Genomic DNA, 27,594 nt, shown 5'->3' with positions numbered 1-27,594 from the left:
TAATGTTTTTGTCATGATTAGATTGGAGTTATAGGTTTGGAGGGAAAGGCCACAAAGGTGAAGTATCCTCATTACATTATATCAACGGTACATGAAATCAGCATGAGTCATAGGTAGTGGTGTTAACTTTACTAACTGGCCAGGGTAGTGTTTGCCAGGTTAAAATGGTCAGTATATGCTACACATATCCTTTTGTAGTATTGTGAGTTTTTTATGTTTTAGAGCTATAATGTCAAATGCATAGAATCCTGAGATTATATCTTCCTAATTAATTGAAACTTTTTCTTAATTACATAAACAGTCTTTTAAAATTTATAGCAGTCTTCTAAAATTTAAAATCTGTATGTTTGCTATTATTGTAAGTCCACTGGTTTGCAGTGGGTTTAGTTTTTTTCCCCCTTCATGTATCTTTGCATTCTTTTCTTTTGAACTTTCTAAGTCCTTAAATTTTGATGTTTATTGTAAATAGCACATGGATGACTTGTAGGTCTCACCAAAGTGAATGTTTATTTCGAATTCATGCTATAATCAAGTAATGTAGTCATTGTGACCCAACCTTTATGTTGTGTATTAGTCATTTATTGAATTCTCTACCTTGTGAGTCTCTCCCTCCCCTCCTTTTATTGGTCTCTCATTTTTATGTCCTAAGGTGGCATAAAAAAAAATCTCAAAATCAAATTCTACAGGGTTACCCCTTCTTGTCTTTCTGGTTTTCCGTCTTAAGCTTTAGATTGGTCCTTACTTTGTTGCCCAGTAATTAGAACATTTATTAAGACATTTTGGCAAATTTTACTCAGCATTTTAAAGTACTGAAAGTACATGTTTAGTCAGGGTGTTTAGTTTGTCCTAAGATTAAAAATGTAAATCTTGAGATTGTCAAATAGAAGAAAATAAAAGGTATAGGTAGATTAGAGTGATTAAGATTGCTGCAAGGATGCCAAAAATGGTATCTATAATATTCCAAAGAAAACACGCAAGGATAAATTACTTGGCCTTTTAGTTGTAAAGACCTGGAGAAAATAGAAGATCCTGACATGTACGGTTACCCTAGCAGGGAGCAAAAATACAGAGAAAACAAAACTTTGTTTTAGGAAATTTCCTGCATAAGCTATGAGATGACATTTTTATCTCAAGTCCCGATGGTGCTCTTCAGAAAAAAAATATTATAATAGAAAGAAAGAAAGGATTGTGGAGTTTTACAATAATTATAATTTTACATTGATACATTTATAGCTCAGATATTTTAATTTTTCATTCTTTTACCTTCTTCCCAGTCATGATAGCTAAAGAGCCCAGTCCCTTTACCCGTGGAGAATAGGGGTTATGTTTTGATGCATACACGCTGACATAGATTGTCAGAAATGAGTTATATTTTTGAGGACAAATGCACTTGTTGGGCTCTAATTCCACAATTTGTAGCTCTCAGGATGAACTGAAGGATCTGTGAATTGGGACTTAAAACAGGAAAAAAGAAGCATGATGTGTACTGTGAGAGCATTGGGATTTTCTCTGGAAGATTCTCATGGACTTGTCTCTGTATTCCTTCATGTAAAGCTGGGAACCATATACGTAAACCTTGTATTTTCCTGGTGGACTTCGCCCTTGGTGTCAGTTGGAATCTCTATGAGCATAAGTACACCAAACACATGTAAAAAGAAAAATGTGTGGGAGTTTTATTTTATTTTATTTTATTTTTAAAGATTTTATTTATTTATTTGCCAGAGACAGAGGGAGAGAGAGCGAGCACAGGCAGACAAAGAGGCAGGCAGAGGCAGAGGGAGAAGCAGGCTCCCTGCCGAGCAAGGAGCCCGATGTGGGACTCGATCCCAGGACCCTGGGATCATGACCTGAGCCGAAGGCAGCTGCTTAACCAGCTGAGCCACCCAGGCGTCCCAGGGAGTTTTATTTTCTTTAATTTTTTCTTATGTATTATATATTTTCATTATATTTGGAGTACCTGCTGTGTGTAGATATTTAACTCTGTTGGCTCACAAGAGGTCTATGTCGTGAATTTTACCCTTACAGAGGTTATAATCAACTTGAAAAAAAGAAAGGGAAAAAAATATGTGATTGTAACAAGTTAGGGGTAATTTAATGCTAAGTGTCATAAGAATGCAGTGAAGGCTGAACTTTACATGAGGTTGACCAGGATGAAGTTTCCTGGAACAAATGGAATGTTATCTGGAGATATGGAAGGTTTGAGGTGAGATAGGGAACAGTTAGTGTGCTGAGGTATATCAGTGAATGGGAATGGCCACAAAAAAGAAATAAGCACAAATAAGTAACCACGTTGATGAAAGGAGAAAGAACTGTTGGAAACCAAGATTAGGAATAGGTTTTAATCGCATAATGGAAATTTTAGAATAGATATTATATAATATTATACACATTACATATATTAAACAATATGAAGCTCGTGACAGTTCTTGGACAGAGGTCTGACATGTTGAAAATGATCAAAGTTTAACTTTATTAGGAAATGTGGGTCCATAGGATAAACTCAAGGTTGAAACTAGGAATATATTTTGTTAGGAAAGAACCCACCAAATAGCAGTATGCTCTTTATTTGGCTCCATAAGAATGAAATGTATAATACTAGTTTATATTATAAATAGTCATATAAATTATTAATATATATTAATATATTTTTATTATAGAGGAATTCCAGGGAGGAAATGTGGTACGATCATACTTACAGCAGAGGAGTTAAACTGTTGTAGGGTAAGTAAATATTTCTTTGATTTGAAAAGTATTTCCAACCTTTTAAAAAGATATTTCTGAAACTATTCTTAAATGATTGATTCTTGAGTAATTTTGGCAAAAAAATAATTAAGACTATATTATATAATTTTCTAATCTATAAAATATCATTGTAGATACTTAGTTACTTTAGATAGAGAGACTACATTTGTAGTCCAAAAAGGATATCAGTTATTTTAACAGTCTTTTTAAGGAATAGAAATCATTAAAATAGAACCTAATGTCAGTATTATTTGGGAGGGGGCTTTAATACTAGGAATTATCAGTTGTACCAATCAGTTAAGTTCTTGCAAAATTTTGAAGATGAAGTGTGATTTTCTAGGAGTACTTCTAGTCACCTAACTGAAGTCCTTTTGCCTAGTATACTTGTTTTTATAGTTCTAATCGAATTAATTCAGGATTTATATAAGCTCCCATCTTTTGTTAGCTCAGGAGGCTCACATTTGAGTCAAGGACCAGCTACCACTCCAGCTAGGAATATGATTACATAGAGTGATACTCAGTATTTTTAAAAGATGGCTATTTTTAGCTGTGATTTGCTGATACAGCCATTGACTCATGTTCAGTGATTTTACTGTCATCAAGAAATGAGGTGATGGCTGTGACACTCCACACTGGAAGTAGTGATAGCTCTCTGAATCTGAATTTGATACTGTTTATTTAATGTGGTCCAGCAGATCCCTGGGAACTGTTATTTCTAGGGGGGAAAAAAGAAGTTTTCCCTGGGTTAAATCTCTAAGGGTCTTTATTTTCAATTTCTGCTTCATGATCTTAAGAACAGAAGTTCCTGAAGATACTAAAACTTAATACTGTGACATTGGCTATAGTTTTCATTTGGAGAACAGTTATTTAAAATCTGAGTATGTAACTTGAATCTCTAGAGTATTTTCTTTAAGGACAGTTACTATGGCTTTCTATACATGTATTTCTAGGATACTATGGACAGGAGTCTGCCTGATACTACTTGCCCGCAAATGATGGAAACTGGGATTTCTGTGGGGTAGGGGGTGATCAGTGAGATAACAAAAGGAAAGTATAGTTAACAGTGTTGTGAAGATGATTAAGCAAAGATACTAGAATTTAAGGAGTTAAAATGCATTTAAATTGATGCCCTTTTTCTTCCTCCATTGTCTATGCACCTGTGGGTAGGTCTGGCCACCTCAGTCTCAGTGTTCTCCTGTGTAAAATGCCCAGAACCTACTCACAGTTAGAATGCCATTAAGCAGAGTTGAGTTTGGGATTTGCTATGAATTTGTAGTTTGTCTTACCAAATCACTTGACCCTTCTGTTTTACTTTCCATATTTGCAAGGGGAAGAAAAAAACAACATGTGAATCAGTCCCTAGAATACTTGAAAAAATTCTCCCAGGTCTGCTAATTAAGCACCATAACATTAAATCTGAAAATACAGTGTATATGAAAGCACCTTATATATATTAAGGATACATTACAAGAAATACAACATAGTACAGAAATATTACCTACCTCCTTTTTTGTTGTTAAAATGGCACAGTGATTTCTTAGCATTATATCATCTAATCATCTTTTGTACTTTGTGTCTCTAAATTTATATATATATATAAAATATGTGTTTAATATAGTGAGGGAGGGGTGAAGGAAGAGAAAAAGAAGTTCAAGGTCAATAAGATACATGTTCCTTGTATTGACATTAACAATGCTGTTTTGTCAGACTCTTGACACTCAGGTGATTTTATGTAAATATGCCAATGAACACATTATTTTTAGTTCTATTTCAAAGTAGAACCAAGATACCAAGGGCATAGATTGAGTATGGCCAGGTTGCATCTTAAATATCTTCCACTTTGAATTCTGCTGTTTTGCTCAGAAGAACAGGAAAGAATAGGAATGTTTCCATGAGAATGAAGTAGAATCTGTTACTTAATAATTACTTACCACTCTTTATACTACTAAAGCTTTTAGAATATCTGGAATTACCATTTAATAAGTAAATACATATTTATTATACTTAACAATTACACATCTAATATTTTTAAAATATGGTTTAAATCATGACTTAACTTCACTTAGGTGTAGTATGTTCTCTTCTTAGCTACAGCCTTATTGATAGCGAGCATCATTAAGAGACCTTGAAATAAAATTACGATGCTAATATAGCAGAAGAAACAAGTGTATTCAAAGCAATGTTCGTAGTTACTTTGGAAGAGACAGTGCCTTTTATTTTTTTTAAAGATTTTATTTATTTATTTGACAGATCACAAGTAGGCAGAGAAGCGGGCAGAGAGAGAGAGGAGGAAGCAGGCTCTCTGCTAAGCAGAGAGCCCGATGCAGGGCTCGATCCCAGGACCCCAGGATCATGACCTGAGCTGAAGGCAGAGGCTTTAACCCACTGAGCCACCCAGGCATCCTGAAGCAGTGCCTTTTAAAAGCACATTTAAGGGTACCTTGAAAATACCAGGCATTATCATTTAGAATCTTGAATGAAATAATTTTACTTCACATTTGACATCATACAACTTGATGGGTTTTTTTTTCTTTCTTTAAAATACATTGTTATTAACTTGAGCATAAGCTTTTTAAAATCAGGACACCTAAATTTCAGTCTTATCTCTTTCAATATTCAGCTGAGTGAGGTTATAGTCTTGGAGCTTTAATTTCTGCATTTGTAAAATGCTAGAAGTCTTCATATATTCCCCAGATCATGACTTTGCAGAATAAAAAAGGGGCAGCATTGGAGAGATATGTAAATTATAAATTTGTACAAATATTAATTTTTAGTGTAATAATTTTAATAATCTCAACCTAGTATTACATCGTTTATTTCAAATGCAACTTCTGTAATGTATCTAGTCAAATGCCAGCATATGAATTAATGTTATTTTGAAGTTATATCAGGTTTGTTTGTTCACTCGGTATTTTAAAAAGTAGCTTGAAATTATCCACAAATAATATTTTTCTTTTGTTTGATTGATTCCACAATATTCATAAAACATACAAAGTGCTAGTCCCTGAAATGGATGCTTGGAATACAGTGGTGAGGAAAAACAACAAAAAATAACCCTGGTCCTTGTCTTTAATGAACAAGTAGTTTGTGGGAAGGACAGATATTAATTAGATGACTGTGTAGGTAAATATGTCATGATATATACTAAGTGATCAAATATAAGAGAGTATAATGGAGAATCCAGTTTATATTAGGGAGGGGGTCACTGCAGATCTCTAAGAAAATAACATTTAAGCTGAACCTAAGGAATGGTTTTCCAGTTAAATGAAAGAATTCCATTGGAATGCACAGTTTGCATAAGGTTGTGAGGAGGGAAGGATTGTGTCTGGTGTGTGGTGGCCAAGGGCTAAGAAGAAGAGATGATTGAGACAAAACTTTGCAAGATAAAGGTGGAAAAGGCTGCTCAGAGCTCATTTGGTGCTGAACTTTGTAGATCACATTAATGATTCTGTGTTTATCCTAAAGACAAGAGGAAGACTAGAAGCATTTTAATTATGAACAGTATTATTTCTTTTATGTTTTGAGAACATTACAGTGTCTGTTGAATGGAAAGTTAGTTGGATAATTGCAAGAGTAGAAGGAGGAGAAAGAAATCTGTGCTACTGTGAGGGAGAGGAAGGTTGGACTAAGGTGATGCAGTGTAGCCAGAGTGAAGAATGGAGAACTATCTTAGAGGTGCAATGGTGCGACTTGGTTTAGATAAACGGTCAAGAAAAGAAAGGAGTCAAGGACTGCTTCCTTGAGCACTTTGGGTGGATGAGTATCACTAATGGAGCTGGGAAAATTGTAAGAGAATCAAGTTGGATTTGAATTAGATACAAGTGCCTATGAAGCATTTGAGCAGATTTCTACCATGGCAAGTTTGTAATACTGGTGTGGAGCATTGAAGAAAGATCTTAAAATTCTCTCAGGTGGCATTAAGCACAAGAAGTTTAAAAAAAAAAAAAAAAATCTTCGCAATGATGCTTATGCATTTCTAAAAGTAGGTAAATGCTTGTCTTTCCTCCACAGAAAGTAGATTTCATTTGTGCTAGAAAGAGATGGAATTCCTGCTAAGTTCCTAACTTGGATGATTGCAAAAAATATTTCCCCTAGGTTTGTATAATTTAGTACACTGAAAGCAATCTTTATTTTTTATTTTTAATTAATTACTTGTTTTGCAAGTCTTAAGGAATATAATTTGAAAAATTACAACTTGGTACTATGTTTACCAGTGATGAAAATTTGTTTTAATAATATTTACTTTGTGTGAAGATTTACTCACAATCAATTTGAAATATGTACATTTCAATAATCTATTATGTACTTTGAATATATCAGAGTATTTTTTGTAGTTTGTGTTTTGGTCCATGTACTTTGGGAAAATGTCTTACAGTAGTGATTTTTCTGTAGCAAGGACAATGTCCTTCTCCCGTGTTCCCCGTGTTCTTAGAAAACTATTCTCTCTTAAGGCCATTTTAATAAATGTGAAGGTGAAAGGGCATTCAAACCAAAAAAAAGAAATCAAAACCAGTACTTCTCTCTCAGTTTTGCTCTGATTTTATAGTTTGTTAGGGTGATTTTCTCACTGCTTCCTTAAAGAATAGTATAGGAATTTATTATCTTTCAACCTCAGATTTAAAAAAGTGATCATGATTGAAAAGTTTGAGGTGATAGTGGGGTCCATGTTTTTCGTGCCTCTGTTCTTTTAATTTTCTTTAAAATGTATATTGGTCGCTATGCCTGTTCAGAAAGTGAAGTCTATAATGAGTGTTCCTCTGGCAGAAGTTACTCCATCTGTGTAGTAACACAATGACAATACACTACATCTTTATAGCTAAAAACAAAAGTAAATTATACTATACCAGTGCTTTGAAAACCAGAAATCTAGACCTGTGAACCTCTCCAAGGGCAGAGATGTCTTCTTCATCTCTCTATTCCCAGATTCTAGCCTGAGTATTGCTTCAGAAATGTTTGTTAAATAAGTATACAAAAGAATGCATGAAAAAGAGAAATAGTGTTCTCTTGTGCTGTGTTCCAGAAATGCTAAAAGGAAATAATTAAAACTTTAGTTGGATATTTAAGTACTGCCGGACTCTCCAAAATTAAAAAAAAAAAAAAAAGTGGTGATTAAGAGAGTGCTTTTTTTTAGTATTCTTAACAGTTTCATCAAATAGCATTGAAAACTGCAAGCTCTTAATTGACTCTGAATTACTTTGACCCCCCAATTTTAACTTCCCAAAATTGTCAGTTAAAAAAAATTTAAAATACTGATTTTAATTGTTAAACTACTGTGTATTTCCTACTTTTTAAAGGTGCTCGTCCTATGTAATTGAATAATATTTAACTTCTTAATTTATGATACTCCAGGGGCGCCTGGGTGGCTCAGTGGGTTAAGCCGCTGCCTTCGGCTCAGGTCATGATCTCAGTGTCCTGGGATCGAGCCCCGCGTCGGGCTCTCTGCTCAGCAGGGAGCCTGCTTCCCCCTCTGTCTCTGCCTGCCTCTCTGCCTACTTGTGATCTCTCTCTCTGTCAAGTAAAATGAATAAAATCTTAAAAAAAAAAATTTATGATACTCCAACTTGTTTACTTATAAGCTGACCTCTCTAGCTTATGAGTCCTTAAATATATACATCCACAAATTGGATTTGGCATAATTATTAACATCCAAATATGTAATTACACTAGATAAGCAGGGAAGTGTTTTACTTTCCTTGAAGCCCAATGGGATAGAATTATTAAGACTTTGTAATACACTTGTATATAGTTAAAAAGAACCCCCCCCCCCAACTAGATTGCAAGCTATATGGTCATTCTGGATCTGTCTTGTATCTTATCTAGTGAGCAAAGATATCTTAACATCTAATACATAATAGATATGTAATAGATGCTTAGTAATTATTTCTGGAGAAATTAACAAAGAGTTGTGCTCTAAAAATGTGTACTTGAATAGCTGAAGATAGGAATGAAGATCTCGTATTAAATAATTTTGAATACCTATAGTTATCTACTAAATGTCATTTTTTCCACAGAGAAATGTTAGAGGTCTTGAAAAAGCAATAGTTCTGTGACTAGAGCAGAAACTTCCAGAGTCAATTTCTTAGTCTCACAATCCTTTACAAAGTAATTTCATGTTGTCTGGGATTCTTGCACACTTGGCCATTTGCATTAAGATGGTATATTTGTTTTCTTGTCAAGTCTTGCTTGTGATCTGCAGTTTCTAGTTATTTGTAACTGAGGTTTTGAGATATTTTATTAATTTTGTTTGTAGGATGCTGTTCTGATGCAATTTTGTGCGAACAAATTGGACAAGAAGGACTTCTTTGGAAAATCAGATCCTTTTCTTGTTTTTTATCGAAGTAATGAAGATGGCAGGTAGATTTATCTTTTATGCATTTTAACTCTATAGTAAGAATGATACTTGAACTATTATTTTTCTTTCTCAGAGAAGCTCAGTGAATTGATAAACAGTAAAATATTTTGGTATTTTAAAAATTGATTTGAGTTTTGCATCTCAATAACAATGTGTAATTTTATAAGTACTTTATATGTTTTGTATGATATTAAAAATGATTGATTTTCAACTTCAAAGAAACATTTCCTGGTGAGCTCCGCAACGCGGGAATAAAGTCTTTTGAATTGCTACCTGTCCTGGATTCCAGGCCCTGCTGTTGTGGCACTTCCTGAGTCATCCAGTTGAAAGAGGAGGCCAGTTGAACTGTCTCTTCTCTGGATTGATGTAATGAACATCCTTTGCATATATCTTGGTCCATATGTGGGTGTATTTCCATAGGATAGATACCATTGGTGGCTGGAGGGGTATGCAGTTTAAAATGCTGATAAGTTCTACGAATGTCTTTGAAAATGGGAGGAGTCAAGATGGCGGAGAAGTAGCAGGCTGAGACTACTTCAGGTAGCAGGAGATCAGCTAGATAGCTTATCTAAAGATTGCAAACACCTACAAATCCAAAGGGAGATCGAAGAGAAGAAGAACAGTAATTCTAGAAACAGAAAATCAACCACTTTCTGAAAGCATATTTTGCTGGGGTCTTTGCCACCCTTTTAGTATTTTACTTGCTCCTTCATATACTCTTATCTGGACAAAATGACAAGATGGAAAAATTCACCACAAAAAAAAGAACAAGAGGCAGAACCGAAGGCTAGGGTCCTAATCAATACAGACATTGGTAATATGTCAGATCTAGAGTTCAGAATGACGATTCTCAAGGTTCTAGCCGGGCTCGAAAAAGGCATGGAAGATATTAGAGAAACCCTCTTGGGAGATATAAAAGCCCTTTCTGGAGAAATAAAAGAACTAAAATCTAACCAAGTTGAAATCAAAAAAGCTATTAATGAGGTGCAGTCAAAAATGGAGGCTCTGACGGCTAGGATAAATGAGGCAGAAGAAAGAATTAGTGATATAGAAGACCAAATGACAGAATAAAGAAGCTGAGCAAAAGAGGGACCAACAGCTACTGGACCACGAGGGCAGAGTTCGAGAGATAAGTGACACCATAAGATGAAACAACATTAGAATAATTGGGATTCCAGAAGAAGAAAGAGAGAGGGGAGCAGAAGGTATATTGGAGAGAATTATTGGAGAGAATTTCCCCAATATGGCAAAGGGAACAAGCATCAAAATTCAGGAGGTACAGAGAACGCCCCTCAAAATCAGTAAGAATAGGTCCACACCCCGTCACCTAATAGTAAAATTTACAAGTCTTAGTGACAAAGAGAAAATCCTGAAAGCAGCCCGGGAAAAGAAGTCTGTAACATACAATGGTAAAAATATTAGATTGGCAGCAGACTTATCCACAGAGACATGGCAGGCCAGAAAGAGCTGGCATGGTATATTCGGAGCACTAAATGAGAAAAACATGCAGCCAAGAATACTATATCCAGCTAGGCTATCATTGAAAATAGAAGGAGAGATTAAAAGTTTCCAGGACACACAAAACCTGAAAGAATTTGCAAACACCAAACCAGCGCTACAGGAAATATTGAAAGGGGTCCTCTAAGCAAAGAGAGAGCCTAAAAGTAGTAGATAAGAAAGGAACAGAGACAATACACAGTAACAGTCACCTTACAGGCAATACAATGGCATTAAATTCATATCTCTCAATAGTTACCTTGAATGTTAATAGGCTGAATGCCCCCAATCAATAGACACAGGGTATCAGAATGGATAAAAAAACAAAACCCATCTATATGTTGCCTCCAAGAAACTCATTTTAAGCCCGAAGACACCTCCAGATTTAAAGTGAGGCGGGGGAAAAGAATTTACCATGCTAATGGACATCAGAAGAAAGCAGGAGTGGCAATCCTTATGATATCAGATCAATTAGATTTTAAGCCAAAGACTATAATAAGAGATGAGGAAGGACACTATATCATACTCAAAGGGTCTGTCCAACAAGAAGATCTAACAATTTTAAATATCTGTGCCCCCAATGTGGAAGCAGCCAACTATATAAACCAATTAATAACAAATCAAAGAAACACATCAACAATAATACAATAATAGTAGGGGACTTTAACACTCCCCTCACTGAAATGGACAGATCATCCAAGCAAAAGATCAACAGGGAAATAAAGGCCTTAAACGACACACTGGACCAGATGGACATCACAGATACATTCAAAACATTTCATCCCAAAGCAACAGAATACACATTCTTCTCTAGTGCACATGGAACATTCTCCAGAATAGATCACATCCTCGGTCCTAAATCAGGACTCAGCCGGTATCAAAAGATTGGGATCATTCCCTGCATATTTGCAGACCACAATGCTCTGAAGCTAGAACTCAACCACAAGAGGAAGTTTGGAAAGAACCCAAATACATGGAGACTAAACAGCATCCTTCTAAAGAATGAATGGGTCAACCAGGAAATTAAAGAAGAATTGAAAAAATCATGGAAACAAATGAATGAAAATACAATGGTTCACAATCTGTGGGACACAACAAAGGCAGTCCTGAGAGGAAAATATATAGTGGTACAAGCCTTTCTCAAGAAACAAGAAAGGTCTCAGGTACACAACCTAACCCTACACCTAAAGGAGCTGGAGAAAGAACAAGAAAGAAACCTGAAGCCCAGCAGGAGAAGAGAAATCATAAAGATCAGAGCAGAAATCAATGAAATAGAAACCAAAAAACAATAGAACAAATCAACGAAACTAGGAGCTGGTTCTTTGAAAGAATTAATAAAATTGATAACCCCATGGCCAGACTTATCAAAAAGAAAAGAGAAAGGACCCAAATAAATAAAATCATGAATGAAAGAGGAGAGATCACAACTAACACCAAAGAAATACAAACTATTATAAGAACATACTATGAGCAACTCTACGCCAACAAATTTGACAATCTGGAAGAAATGGATGCATTCCTAGAACCATATAAACTACCACAACTGAACCAGGAAGAAATAGAAAGCCCGAACAGACCCATAACCAGTAAGGAGATCGAAACAGTCATTAAAAATCTCCAAACAAACAAAAGCCCAGGGCCAGACGGCTTCCCGGGGGAATTCTACCAAACATTTAAAGAAGAACTAATTCCTATTCTCCAGAAACTGTTCCAAAAAATAGAAATGGAAGGAAAATTTCCAAATTCATTTTATGAGGCCAGCATCACCTTGATCCCCAAACCAGACAAGGATCCCATCAAAAAAGAGAGCTATAGACCAATATCCTTGATGAACATAGATGCGAAAATTCTCACCAAAATACTAGCCAATAGGCTTCAACAGTACATTAAAAGGATTATTCACCACGACCAAGGGGGATTTATTCCAGGGCTGCAAGGTTGGTTCAACATCCGCAAATCAGTCAATGTGATACAACACATCAATAAAAGAAAGAACCAGAACCATATGTTACTCTCAATAGATGCTGATAAAGCATTTGACAAAGTACAGCATTCCTTCCTGATCAAAACTCTGCAAAGTGTAGGGATAGAGGGCACATACCTCAATATCATCAAAGCCATCTATGAAAAACCCACCGCAAATATCATTCTCAATGGAGAAAAACTGAAAGCTTTTCCGCTAAGGTCAGGAACACGGCAGGGATGTCCATTATCACCACTGCTATTCAACATAGTACTAGAAGTCCTTGCCTCAGCGATCAGACAACAAAAGGAAATTAAAGGCATCCAAATCGGCAAAGAAGAAGTCAAATTATCTCTCTTCTCAGGTGATATGATACTATATGTGGAAAACCCAAAAGACTCCCCTCCAAGATTGCTAGAACTTGTACAGAAATTCAGTAATGTGTCAGGATACAAAATCAATGCACAGAAATCAGTTGCATTTCTCTACACCAACAACAAGACAGAAGAAAGAGAAATTAAGGAGTCAATCCCATTTACAGTTGCACCCAAAACCATAAGATACCTAGGAATAAACCTAACCAAAGATGCTAAGAATCTATACTCAGAAAACTATAAAGTATTCATTAAAGAAATTGAGGAAGACACAAAGAAATGGAAAAATGTTCCATGCTCCTGGATTGGAAGACTAAATATTGTAAAAATATCTATGCTACCTAAAGCAATATACACATTTAATGCAGTTCCTATCAAAATACCAATCATTTTTTTCAATGAAAAGGAACAAATAATCCTAAAATTTATATGGACCCAGAAAAGACCTCGAATAGCCAAAAGAGTATTGAAAAAGAAAGCCAAAGTTGGTGGCATCACAATTCCAGACTTCAAGCTCTATTACAAAGCTGTCATCTTCAAGACAGCATGGTACTGGCACAAAAACAGACACATAGATCAATGGAGCAGAATAGAGAGCTCAGAAATAGACCCTCAACTCTATGGTCAACTAATCTTTGACAAAGCAGGAAAGAATGTCCAGTGGAAAAAAGATAGTCTCTTCAATAAATGGTGTTGGAAAAATCGGAGAGCCACATGCAGAAAAATGAAATTGGACCATTTCCTTACACCACACATGAAAATAGACTCAGAATGGATGAAGGACCTCCATGTGAGAAAGGAATCTGTCAAAATCCTTGAGGAGAACACAGGCAGCCACCTCTTCGACCTTAGCCGCAGTAACATCTTCCTAGGAACACCACCAAAGGCAAGGGAAGCAAGGGCAAAAATGAACTATTGGAATTTTATCAATATCAAAAGCTTTTGCCCAGCAAAGGAAACAGTTAACAAAACCAAACGACAACTGAAAGAATGGGAGAAGATATTTGCAAAGGACATATCAGATAAAGGGCTAGTGCCAAAATCTATAAAGAACTTTGCAAACTCAACACCCAAAGAACAAATAATCCAATCAAGAAATGGGCAGAAGACCTGAACAGATATTTCTGCAAAGAAGACATCCATGTGGCCAACAGACACATGAAAAAGTGCTCCACATCACTCGGCATCAGGGAAATACAACTCAAAACCACAATGAGATACCACCTCACACCAGTCAGAATGGCTAAAATCAACAAGTCAGGAAATGACAGATGCTGGCGAGGATGCGGAGAAAGGGGAACCCTCCTACACTGTTGGTGGGAACGCAAGCTGGTGCAACCACTCTGGAAAACCACATGGATGTTCCTCAAAATGTTGAAAATAGAACTACCCTATGACCTAGCAATTGCACTACTGGGTATTTACCTTAAAGATACAAACGTAGTGATCTGAAGGGGTACGTGCACCCGAATGTGTATAGCAGCAATGTCCACAATAGCCAAACTATGGAAAGAAACTAGATGTCCATCAACAGATGAATGGATCAAGAAGATGTGGTATATATACACAATGGAATACTATGTAGCCATCAAAAGAAATGAAATCTTGCCATTTGCGACGACATGGATGGAACTAGAGCATATCATGCTTAGTGAAATAAGTCAAGCGGAGAAAGACAACTATCATATCTCCCTGATAGGAGGAAGTAGAGATGCAACATGGGGGGTTTAGGTGGTAGGAGAGGAAGAAATGAAACAAGATGGGATTTGGAGGGAGAGAAACCATAAGTGACTCTTAATCTCACAAAACAAACTGAGGGTTGCTGGAGGGAGGGGGGTTAGGAGAAGGGGGGTGGGTTTATGGACATTGGGGAGGGTCTGTGCTATGGTGAGTGCTGTCAAGTGTGTAAACCTGGTGATTCACAGACCTGTACCCCTGGGGATAAAATACATTATATGTTTATTTAAAAAAAAAATAAAGAAACATTTCCTCTGTACTTTACCTAAAATTATAACATTGTCTTAATAGGATGGAAGAATTATATTTTTGTGAATCTAAGATGCTAAAGCTAATGCTTCTGGTTATAAAATTGAAGTCTTAAACCATTTTCTTGGAGACGGATTAGAATTTTATGGGTTCTTTGTTATACTTCGGCGTTTTAGGATGTTTTTCCCCAGTAATATTTGTCTAACATGAAATAACATTTTTTATTACCTGTTTATAATTTGAATGTTTTTAGCAGTCATGATTAGACTGGCTTTAATCGGTTTAAAATTGTACCCATGAGTTATAAAATATAATTTAATATGTACTGTTCTATCATTAAATATATTTTACTGTTTCTGTGATTCATACTGTAATGTCAGTATCTGTGGGAAAGTTTAGTGGTCATATTATGGGCCAAGGTTCTACTGCCTCAGTTTAAATCATGACTATCCTACTTAGTAGCTATGAGAGCATAGGTAATCTTTTCAACCCATTTGAGACTCAGTTTTCTCATCTATGAAATGGGCTAATAGTCATAGCTACTTCACAGTGTTGTTGACAGTATTAAATGAGTTACAGCACCAAAAACCAGAAGCTTGCTTAATACATAAAATCCAAATGTTAGGTGTTATTATTATTGATCTTAATGTATAAGTTTTCCTTAACTGTATGGAATAAAATATTAGCTAAAGGAAAAATGTTATTTTAAGAGGAAAAAAGAAAGGAAGAGAATAATAAAAAAAAAAAACCATCACAACTGCCACACTTGCCAATGAAACTAGACATGTTAATGTTATATAGTAAGTATATAAAATGTACGTAAAAATAGAAAGTTTGCAATTTAAAGTTAATACACTGGGCAGTATAAAATGATGTTTTACTTTATTGTGTGATTGTTGTTGACCAAGTCCTGGTCAACTGTTGGTTATTGTGTTACGGTGTCACATTATTACACTTTTCTATTGCCCTTCTATCTTGGTGGTAAAAAATGACAGAGTAGTATTTGCATCTGAATACTGCTTTTATCCATGTGGAAAATATGGACAATGAAGGAATCAGTCATTTGGCAGTCATTTCAAGGGAAGAGAAAAACTAAAGAATGGTTCAGGGATTTCTTTGTGACAATGTTGTCCTGTCTGAACTACTTGTTTTCTGAATTTGCTATTTTTATTTTTACCAGTTTTCTTTACAAAGATTTGTTGTACGATTATAGAATTTCAGTCTCTCACACATTTAATACTACTCATGAGTGTTATATTATGGAAATTTATTATGCTTGTGTAAAAATGATAGTGATTTATTCATTAAATGAAATGTAATTATTAAGAAGTATGGTTAATCAAAAAAGACATTTAAAAACAACTGTTGCTAAAATTTGGTGGATCTTACTTCAGAAGACTTTCCACTTACATTTACACACAGAAAATTGGGTCACCATCTATACCTAAACATATATTTTAAAGCCTATGTATTAGTATATATATATTTATATATTTACGTTTTGTTTTGATGAGTTTTGAATAAGAGTGCCTTTCTCCACACTTTTTATGTGTAAACCTCTTTTTTTAACTGCAAAGATTTTTAGCTTTATTTTTAACATTTATTTGAATATGAGGCTATTTTAAAAATTACCTGTTGCCTTGTGTGTTTGAGGCTCATCTTATAAGACAGAGTAAAACTTCGTTTTAACTGGAAGCATTAATAAAAATCCTTAACAATATATGATTATAAATTCTTACTTTCTTGCTGTCACATTTATTTAGTAACTTAAACTGTATTCATCATTAGGTAGTAATTTTCCTTTGGAATAACTGGGTTTTTGTTATAGTTTTTGTTTTGCAAATGGTTTCATGTCAAGTACTTTAATAAGGCTTCATTTGAAGTTTTTTCATAAGGCTGTTTAATAAAAATAATTTTAAATACTATTTTTAATATATGTGCAGTTATATTTAGGCAGCAATAAATAAATAGCTCACTGAGATGAACCACTTTCTTAAGAGCAAAAGTTCCAAGTGTCAACATATTTAATTATTATGGCTGGTGATACTAGAAATGTCATAGAATTTTGATATTGCCATAAACAAAAAGGCCAAAAAGTCCGTAGCGTGTTTGTTGAACATGCTTGTTTCAAGATGGTCAGTTGCTTGCTCTGTTATCTACTTCTGTCACTACCTGTGGATCCTTGGATCTAGATACCATCTTTGTAGCTATCCATCTGCATCTACCACCGTACCAAAGGCTTGACATATATAAGAGTCTGATTCAAGAGAAGAGAAAGCCCCTTTTTAGATCTTTAAGGATGTGTTGTATTTTAAAGAGAGGCAGAAGCCTATTTCTAAAGCAAAACAATACACTTGACCCTGTACAAAATGGGTTTAAACTTCACAACTCCTATTACACATGGATTTTTTTTTTTTTTTTGGATACAGCTGTATATACATTTCCTCTGAAGATTTTTTAAAATAACATTTTCTTTTCTCTAGCTTATGTTACTGCGAGAACACAGTGTATAATACCTATAACAAACAAAATGTGTGTTAGTTAACTGTTTATATTATCAGAAGGCTTCCAGTCACAGTAGACTATTAGTTCATTTTTGAGGGAGTGAAAAGTTATGTGCAGATTTTTGACTGGTAGGTCCATGCCCCTGACCCCTGTATTATTCAAGAATGGGTCAGTTATGTATGTAATTTTGTCCCCATGAGCTTTTCTTAACCATTTTTGTGTACTGTCTTTTCTCTCTGTTCCCTGTCTAGTCCTCCCTATCTCCTTTTTTTTCCTCGGTTTTAGACATCTCAGTGACCCTTTTTGAGTTTGCACAGTCTATCTTCAATCTTTCTTTTTGTGGCTTTTGCCCCTAAATTGTTTTCAGTGAGTCAAGTCTGAGAGCATTTGACCACAATATATTCTCTTGAGCTCTGTCAATTTAGTAGCAGGAGTCTGTTTAACTGGGTGAGGATGCTACCAGGGAAGGGGATGGCACTAATGACACCAGTCTTGTGATGAATACTTGATCCTTTTATGTTTCTATTTGGTCTCTTAATAGAAGGAGACTCCTCTTACCTGAGAGGAGGGAAATGGACTCCGAGGCTTTTCAAAGTAGAGTATTTTCTTGTGTGGGTTAGGTGCAGCATGTTCAGTATGGTGCTTATGTAATATCCTCATGTTCATGACTGTTACAGGCATCCCAGTATTTGGAAAACTTCATTACTAAGGTCTTAGTTAGGACTGGGTTTGGGTATCATTCTGACCAAGATCATTTTATATCTCATGAACTGCTGCATGTATTTACATTAGGCAAGAGCATTTCTAGGACCTGATTCATGTATGGAAATTGAATGGTCTGATGGAAACAATGCTGGAGTTTGAATCAGAAAAACCAGCTTTAATGCTACATGGATCTTATCTCTTATTGTGTATTCTTTAGGTCTGTAGAGCCAATGGTTTAGATAAAGAAAGAACCATAAACTTAGTGTCTCACTGTAAGTTCATGATGTTTATCTTAATGAAGGCCCTTGGGTCTCTCCAAGAATCTTACTTTTTTGCTTGATCCACCAAGTTTCCCCTCTCTCCCAGAGAGTTCAGCACTTCCGCCCACTTTCTTCTTTACTGAGGTTCATCCTTCTTATTTCATACGAAAATCGAAGCAGTTGGAGAACTTTCTCATCACAACATCTGCAGTGCACTCTACCTTCCTGAAGGTTCCTGCAAAATGGCTATCTGTGATCCCAAGACCACAACTCCTTCATAGATGCCCTGGGTCCCATCCACTCTCATCTACTTAAGCACATTGCTCCAGTCTTTCTCTTATGCATAGTAAATTGTTTCCTATTTGTTGGATCCATCCTTTTTTTTTTTCTTAAAATTTTTATTTTTATTATTTATTTGGGGGGGCACACAAGCATGAGGGAGAAGCGGACTCCCCACTAAGCAGGGAGGACCCTGAGAGCGTGACCTGAGTGGAAGGCAGACGGTTAACTGACTGAGCCACCCAGGTGCCCCTCTGTTGGATCTTCCATTTAGCATACAACCTTGCTGTTATTTCTTCCTTCCCACGGAGAAAAATTGAAAAGTAACAAAAACCACAAACCTTTCTGTGGATTAATCTATCCCTGAAGCTAACCCCAATTTCTGTTTATGGCTAAACACCTCAAATATATGCTCTACACATGTGTCTGTTTCTCTTCTCTGTCTTAAATCCATCCCCGCCAGGTTTTTGTCCCCAACACTACAAGAAGCTAATATTTTGGGGGAATACTGATGACCTTCATGTTCTTAGCCATAGATATTTTTCACTCTTTCAGTATGTCCTCACAATTTTTATAGAGCTTATTTACAGAGCAGCTTTAGAATTTATTGAATCTGCAAAAGATTATTTTTCTTAAACTTACTGCAAAATCTCATTGCTTTATATTGTAGTGAACTTATCTTTAAAGTTCTAAAACCACAAATCTCTTTTTACTAAGTCATATACCATCTGCAGGAAGATTGACATTTGTTCTACACAGAGAAGAAACAGAAGAATGCCTACTAAAGCAATATATCATAATCAAATTATGAAAATAAGTGGAACCTTTTCTTTTGTTTTTCACAGTTTTACAATTTGTCATAAAACAGAAGTCGTCAAAAACACTCTAAATCCTGTATGGCAAGCATTCAAGATCTCAGTCAGAGCATTATGTAATGGTGATTATGACAGGTAAAATAAATGACAGCTTTTCTGAGACTTTGGAATATTTCCTACAGACTTTGTATCTAATAATCTAAGCCAAATTTTTAAAAATTAAGGTGTCTTCTTTACGTATGTAAATGTGTATTTAACAAGCATAGATGATTTGTTCAGAATTTTCTGAATAACTTTTTTTTTTAATCCATGATGATTTGGAGAAGAGAGATAATTTGACTCAAGTTTGGTTAAACTGACTGATTTGCCAAGACCAGTAATGTACAAAATGCTAAAAATATATTAAATATTAGTTTGTTTTAACATACTATTCAAAAATTACCCTAAAATTTTCATTGCCTCAATGCTTTCATTTGGTATTATCTTTCTAGAGAGGGACAAGTAAAAATGGAAGCTACAAGGCTATGACTAGGTATATTATCAACTTTGATGCACTCTTGAAAATGTTACTTGGTATCACTGTTCTCATGGTCATTGAATCACAGAAGTTCTTCTATCTGTTAGATGTAGAACAGGGAGATGCTGGTGTTTTATGAGTAGGTGGGTGGGGTGGCCCTGAAGATACTCCTGCAATATACCTAAAGATTCCTTAATATCAAAGTTTCTTTTCTTCTTTTTCATTTGAGAGTTGATTATAAGGTTATAATATAAAAGCCCTTACCCGAAAAGAAAAGCAAATAAATAGAAGGTAAAAATACAGTCTCTTTATTATCTTGTTACTGGAATATTAGAAAAATGCAAATTTATTCTATTAACTGATATCATAGAAAGCATTGTTAGCAGCATGCCATTAAATTTACTTTAAAACTCGACTGTCATTTTATTCATTTAAAAAGATCATAACTTTATTTAACTTCACGCATTCTTTAGAAAGTGGTTCTTGTAATGTGGTTCATGATTACCATCACCTGGTTGACTTTGTAGAAATTCAGATTCTCAGGCCCCAACTGAAACCCAGTGAACCAGGAACTCTGGGCATGAAGTCTAACCACTCAAGTTTTGAGAAGCCCTCGTGTGATTGTGATCCATGCTGAGACTGAGAAATCTTGCTCTAACACAGTGGTTTTCTAGAGAAGTAGCTGCCTACCTTCCTGTTGAGGAGCCATGTCAGATTATACATGCTTCCCCCATATACTTTCCCTACTCCCTTTAAAGAAGCAATAAGATTTGAAAAACCTATTTTAAGATACAAATCAAAAAAGAGTAATAAAATCAGTAAAATCCATTTCAAAGTATTTGTAAAAACCTGTAAGCATACATTTCATCTAAGAAAATCTATAACTGATTTTTTAATTCTCAATGATGTTTTTTAATTGTACTAAGTAACTTTATGTGAATGTTTTCCCCATGAACAGAACAATCAAAGTAGAAGTATATGACTGGGATCGAGATGGGAGGTAAGACAATGTCTTTTATTCTGGCTCTTGAAACTTAATATGCTTTAAGTAGTATATTGAAGTGAACACATTTTTAAAATATTAATCTGTAGATTTCAGATTTTTGTCTTATTTTTCTAAATGTTAGTGAGGTGCTTACATGAAATTTTAAGAATTTGTGTAATTTTTCAACTTGGAAAATAAGATAGAGGTCTTCTTCGTTGCCAGTATTGTAGTAAAGATTTTCAACTAGGACTTGATTTTTTATTGTACACCTTACAGATGTCTTGTGTTATACTTTCATGGTACTGATTCTCAAATGCGTGGGTCTCATAAATCTCTCTGAAGGTTCCTATAACCTTTCTATCCATGTCATTTGTAGGAACCCAAATGGGTACCTGAGTACCCTTCCCCCCTAAAAAAAGACACAAACAAAAAACAAACTGAACTAGAATTATGTCTGGTGATTCACAATGCAAATAGATGTTCAGAACTCCAAAATCATGGTTTCCCTCCACATGTCACACATGTTAAATCCTGAAAGAGAGGGGACTCACTACTTTCTCTCTTTCTTCTTTAGTTTTCCACTGTTTTTGAGGTGTTGTTAAATGATGTTAAGCCAAGGAACCCAGAAATGCTCACATCTCACCTTGCCCTACAGAGCTGCCTCTGCAGGTCTTCCTGAAGGGATAGAAATACACAGATGTCAGGGGAGAATGGCAAGTGCAAAAGCAAAGGACACACTTAATTTTGCTTGGCTAATGCCCTACACTCCAATCCAAAGTTCTCCGAAACATAGAACTGAAGTGTGCAGTTGAAGCCCAAGATCTAAGCAACGCCTGTCCCACCACATTTTATAGAAGTCAACAGCCTAGCCCAAAGGGTTGAGGGTGTCTGGATACCTGAGCATTCCTGGTAATGGAGGAACAAGTTCAGCTGAAAAGTCTGGGCTGTCCTGAGGAGACATCCCTTCTGCTACATAGATTAGGAAAATAGCTGACAGGAGAGCCACACCCCGCATGTAGGTGACATTGGACCTGCATTCATTTGCACACATGGTCTAATTTGTGCCCTGGAATTTGGCCCAGCTAGTATTTTCTCCTTTTCATGGAATGAAAAGGAAGGATAGAGAAAGAGGTGAAGACACTATCCCATACTTCAGTTCTCACCAGATAACTGGTTTCTGTCTTCATGTGATGTCCCAAGCATGACTCGGGTAAACTTCCTAACACCAGTTGTAGTTACTCTTAAAGACAATCCACGTTATACCACGGATCTTTATATTTCTGTCAGCTTATGTATTTAATTGATAATTTATATAGGTTTTCTTTACAAGAATTCTACATGGATTCTTGAGAAATCTAAGTAGAAAAAATTATGTTTTCTCCTAGGAGAAAGCATTTCCATAGTACTTAATGCTCCATTAAACTTTATTCATTGAGAAAATGAGTTTTGCATCTCCGAATAAATAGAAAAAGAAATACTGCTCTTCTGAGTAAAGTAGGACTTTATGCCTTGTATCATGTACCCTGTTTTAAATTTTAATTGAGAGTGGGCGAAAGTGGCAGCTTTTTCCCAGTATTTTTGGGAAATTGGGGAAATGGTTTCGATCTGAACACTATGAAATGAAGTGTTCAAATTCAGATTTGATTTGCATCCATGACTTTTAATCCTAAATTTGCAGACACTGTAGATATTTTATTATCCTGGTTTGAAAAGTGAGATTTTATGACTCTCCTTCTGTCTCCAGTTTACTTCTGAGCCACAAAAAGTTTGAATTGTTTTGGAGATCAGAATTATCTTGGAATTTAATTATTATTTTTTCTTTTTTGATATTGGAGTTTTGAGCATTCCTAACCAGGATGATTTATTGAATGTTTTTAATGTGCCAGTTATTCTTTAAGCATTTTTCATGTTATTCCTTTTGTAATTTTCACAATAAGAAATAGGAACTATATTAATACCATTTTACAGATAGAGAAATCAAGGCAAAGAAGGTGCCTAATGTCACACAACTAACAAATGGTGCAGCCAGAACTTGAACCCTGACAGTAGGCGTCAACAATTCACTCATGACTAATATGCTGTATTTCCATAACAATAGAACTGTAAATTGTGGCAATTAGGTAAAAGCCTTCAACCTGGGCAATGGTCTTAACTCTATGATGCTTTGGTAGTTGTTGATAATATGGTCACTAGGAAGAATGAAGAGAGTACTTAAGAAAACTTTTTTGTTTTGTTTTGTTTTTAAAGATTTTATTTATTTATTTTACAGACAGAAATCACAAGTAGGCAGAGAGGCAGGCAGGCGGGGGGTGGGGGGAGCAGGCTCCCCGCTGAGCAGAGAGCCCTATGCGGGGCTCGAGCTTGATCCCAGGACCCTGGGATCATGACCTGAGCTGAAGGCAGAGGGTTAACCCACTGAACCACCCAGGCACCCCAAGAAACCTTTTAACATAAGTATGTCACTACCTAACATTTTCTATTACCCAAAGAAGTGGAGGAAGCATTACTAGGTAGCAAGACTATGTAATGGGAAGGTACGTAGAGAGAAATGAGTATTACAGATTTTGAAAGAAAATCCTGGTAGCTATTGAAAGGGCCAGTGCATTGTAGAAGAGAGCTGTCTTGGATTATGAGAATAAGATCATGACCTGAGTCGAAGGTAGATGCTTAATGACTGAGCCACCCAGGCGCCCCATAGGTCCATATTTTGATATTAGAAATTTCAGCGTATAATTCTGTATAATCTGTGTGTGCTTATTAGCCTTTTCAGTGTTAGCAAAATTACAGTTGGGAATGACATATAAAAAGAAAAATTAAAATCATGATTAAATAATTTTTGATAACCCTTTCACTAAATAATGTAATTTATGAAATTTGAAAGGCACATTGGTCTCTGATAACAGTGATGTGTAAATGCCATAAAATCCAGATACTAGTTTTGTAATGCAATACTACTAGTCACTGGATTGTTACATAAGTTGATATTCCAGTATGGGGTTACATGTGCTTATAATAACATATGGTTATACTTTTTACATGCATTTTTGTTTATCTGACAGGATTTCCCATTGTAAATGTTCTTTCCTTAAATCAGATGAACATGATTTGACACTCATTATTTTCATGATACAATGTAATTACCAGCAGAAGCTGTTTCCTATTCTTTGTCATCCTGTCCTCTTTAGTACTTGTCATAAATCTTGTACATATATCAGTTTTTAAATTCTCTGTCTAGATTGAGAACTTTCGTTTCCTCTATTTAGAAAAGATTATTTACTCAGTGGGTTCCCCCTGCCTTTTTTTGACAGCTATAACAGCGTTGTCCAGTATAAATACAGTGCAAATTCTATATGTAATTTAAAATTTTCTGGTAGCAGCATTAAAAACTAAAACCAGTGAAACTGATGTAATAATATATTTTATTTAACTCTGTATGTGCAAAATATTATTTTAATATGGAATCAATACAAAGTTATTTTTTTTTTTAAGATTTAATTATTTGAGAAAGAGACAGAGATAGCAACGGAGATAAGGAGAGGCAGAAAGAGCAGGCAAGAGAGGGAGAAGCAGGCTACCCACCGAGCAGGGATCCCAACTTGGGACTTGATCCCAGGACCCTGGGATCATGACCGGAGCCAAAGGCAGACGCTTCTCTGACTGAGTCACACAGGTGCCCCATTATGAAATTATTAATGAGACACTTTACATTGTTTTATACTAGGTCTTTGAATCCTGGTATGTACTCTTGCTTGCGGCATACTGCATTCAAGCTGGCCCTGTTGCAGCATCTGGGTTGGCAGTTATGATAGTTGATAGCATCATGTAGCCCCATTACATCCATACAGTATATATCATAAGTGACTTTGTATCAGGTATTTGTTTTAAAACTTTTAACTCCATTTTTTCTGTATTTCACAGAAGTTTAGAGGTGTCCCCTTATAAAGTGGGAAAAAAACTGGTCAGATATCTGTATTATTTTATGTATAAATTTGACCATAGGAAACCCAACAGATAATCTGATCTTTCAGCCTAGGGAGATTATTTCAGTCAAAAATTTAAGTGAACAATGCTTGACAGGGTTATTTGCTTACCATCCCATTTTGTTTTATTAGCTAGGGTACTTCCGACAGTGGAGGTGATAATTATATTCACCGATTAGGAACTTCAGGAAGTGGTGTTATCTTGGGTCAGAATTCTAAGGGTATGTTGAGCTGAGTTCATCAACTTGAAATTAATTCTGGAACAGTTTGTGCATCTGTGAAGCATACAGAAGTGTGGTAATGCTGTTGCTCAGGTAACCAGTTGACATTAAAATGAGTATCCTGAGCTGGTCATGGTCCCAGGGTCCTGGGATCGAGCCCCACATTGGGCTCTCCCCTCGGCGGGGTGCCTGCTTCCTCCTTTCTCTCTCTCTGCCTGCCTCTCTGCCTACTTGTGATCTCTATCTGTCAAATAAATAATAAAAAAAATCTTAAAAAGAAAAAAAAAAGTGAGTATCCTGAGCTAGTTTGGAACCGAAGAGACATAGTTATTTGTCCTTTTTTATTTAAACACACTGGCAGTGGTCAGAGAGTGCAGAGACATTGCTTGACCTTGGCATGAATAATCAGTGTAAATGTACCAATTTTCAACAAGTTAAACCACTTTACTAAAATCATCTCCATAATTCCCACCATTTCTTCAAGGGATATGAAGAAAGACTATTTAAACCTCATTTTAACAATTGCAAAGCTGAAGTGCTGAGAAACTGACTTGTCTGGGTTACAAAGCAATCAGTGGTGGTATCTTTGAAAAGCTTCAATTGCTTGAAGTAGCTTCAGCTGACTTTGTAGCTTAATTTAAAATTCAGGGAGCATTAACAGAACAGCTCTGCATTAAAACCATGTGGCTCTAATGTGGGACTGATTGTAAATGGGCCACCGAGTAGATCTCCGTCTCCCGGAACGTGATTTCATGGAAAGGCTGAACTAGTGAACTGCCAGTCATAAAATTTGGCTCTTGAAGTCTGCTTAGAAAGGAGAGAAGTTTTCTTATTAGCACTCTGCTCTGTATCGAATGTAGTCTTTTTAAATAGTGAGTGACACTTACGACAAGAAAGCACAAACTCCATTGATCTATGAAATGCCAGATAAATGCTATCATTTTCTTGTATGTTACCTTTGAAGATATTTGATAAACACGTTTGATGTTTTATTTCTGCAATTACTGCATCATCACGGTGGGAAAGAACAGTGATTCTTGGTCCAGAGCTTCACTCAAAAACTTATTTATAAGTTGTCTAAGACATTTATGACTCATTTAGGAGAGACATGTGCAAAACCTTTTTTTATTTGTCTCATTTTTTTAAATTCCCTCACTTACTCTAATTGATGTTTCCTTAACAATTATCCTCTGTTCGCAGTTAACCCTGAATGTTCTAAATGTGTATTCAGTAGACAGTGTTCAGCCTCTTTTATTGTTCCACCATTTACCACTTCTTTGAGACTTTTAAAAAATGTTGATAAACGGAATTTCCTAATTGATATGTCATTTACTGACATACTACTTCCCCCCCCCACACACACCTCCTACAAATCTAGGTAATGATTTTTCTCATATGCAGTTTTTGAGGGTTTTGTCCACTTTTCTCTTCAGTCTACAATTCTTAACCCTCATTAAAGACTGATTTAATTATTTATGTATTGATACCTAAAGTGCTAATCAGATTTTTATATTTGTATGTCTCTATGTTCTAGTAGAAACTTGATTAGTTATGGAAGAAATTGTTATTGAAATTGTTTATATATAATTGTTATAAGAAATTGTTCCTCATGTGCTAAACAGGTTGTCAGGCTAGTGACAATACACATCTCTAATTTTTATACAGTGATATTTTAATTATCTTTAATGCATTTTCTATATCCTTCCACTTTTGTGTTAATTTTTGTCTGTTGATTTTCTGTCCAGGCCCAATTTAAATGCTATCAGTTGTCTGAAAGCTTTCCCTGTACATGTGAATTCATTTGCTCCCTCTCTCTCTTGGGTCCTGTGTTTACCATTTAGGAATATTTATTAGTGTATCTGTATGTTAAGACTTAGGTTGAAATTTTGTTTCTGCCTTATCTTTCGTATTAAAGCTAAACTCTCGGAGGCCAAGGACTTTGTTTTTTCTTATTATTTCTCACACTGTAAACTATAGTATTACATTATTAATGTCCTTTAATGTATTAACTTCTTGCTGTGTTATTTCAATATTACAGAAGGAGAATTTGAAATAACTCTGTTGTCTTTCTGATGAACACACTGTTCTCCTCAGTGCTTGTTACTATCTTCTCCTTTCTACCCTACTTGAAATTGTAACATGGTCTTGAATAATATTAGTGATTATATTTCTCTAGTGAAACTTCAGGCGATGAGTAATTAATTCAGCTGTCATTTTCTCTCTCTCTTTTTTTTAACCATTTGCAGATATCTAGGATTTTATATTCACATATCTATGATCTTACTGTACACATTAATTTTTCTACTTTATTCCATGTTCAAATATGGGTGATTTTCACTGAGTAAACAGCAGAATTGCCAAATTCAAATCACAAACACACTTTACACTGAATTTTGATTTATGATCAGCTTAT

General features: G+C 35.5%; 1 protein-coding gene across 1 annotated transcript in view; it reads left to right on the top strand.

The window, feature by feature from the left end:
• CPNE8 (copine 8) overlaps nucleotides 1-27,594 on the top strand; it is a 211,758-nt gene that overhangs the window by 99,797 nt on the left and 84,367 nt on the right. Inside the window, exons 7-10 of the mRNA XM_032347726.1 lie at nucleotides 2,658-2,721; nucleotides 8,993-9,096; nucleotides 19,509-19,613; nucleotides 20,954-20,995. Of these exons, the coding sequence (XP_032203617.1) occupies nucleotides 2,658-2,721; nucleotides 8,993-9,096; nucleotides 19,509-19,613; nucleotides 20,954-20,995 (315 nt within the window). The remainder of the gene's footprint in view (nucleotides 1-2,657; nucleotides 2,722-8,992; nucleotides 9,097-19,508; nucleotides 19,614-20,953; nucleotides 20,996-27,594) is intronic.

Source organism: Mustela erminea, chromosome 6 (genome assembly GCF_009829155.1).
Source record: "Mustela erminea isolate mMusErm1 chromosome 6, mMusErm1.Pri, whole genome shotgun sequence".
Classification (NCBI taxonomy): domain Eukaryota; kingdom Metazoa; phylum Chordata; class Mammalia; order Carnivora; family Mustelidae; genus Mustela; species Mustela erminea.
This window is presented reverse-complemented; position numbering and strand designations above follow the sequence as displayed.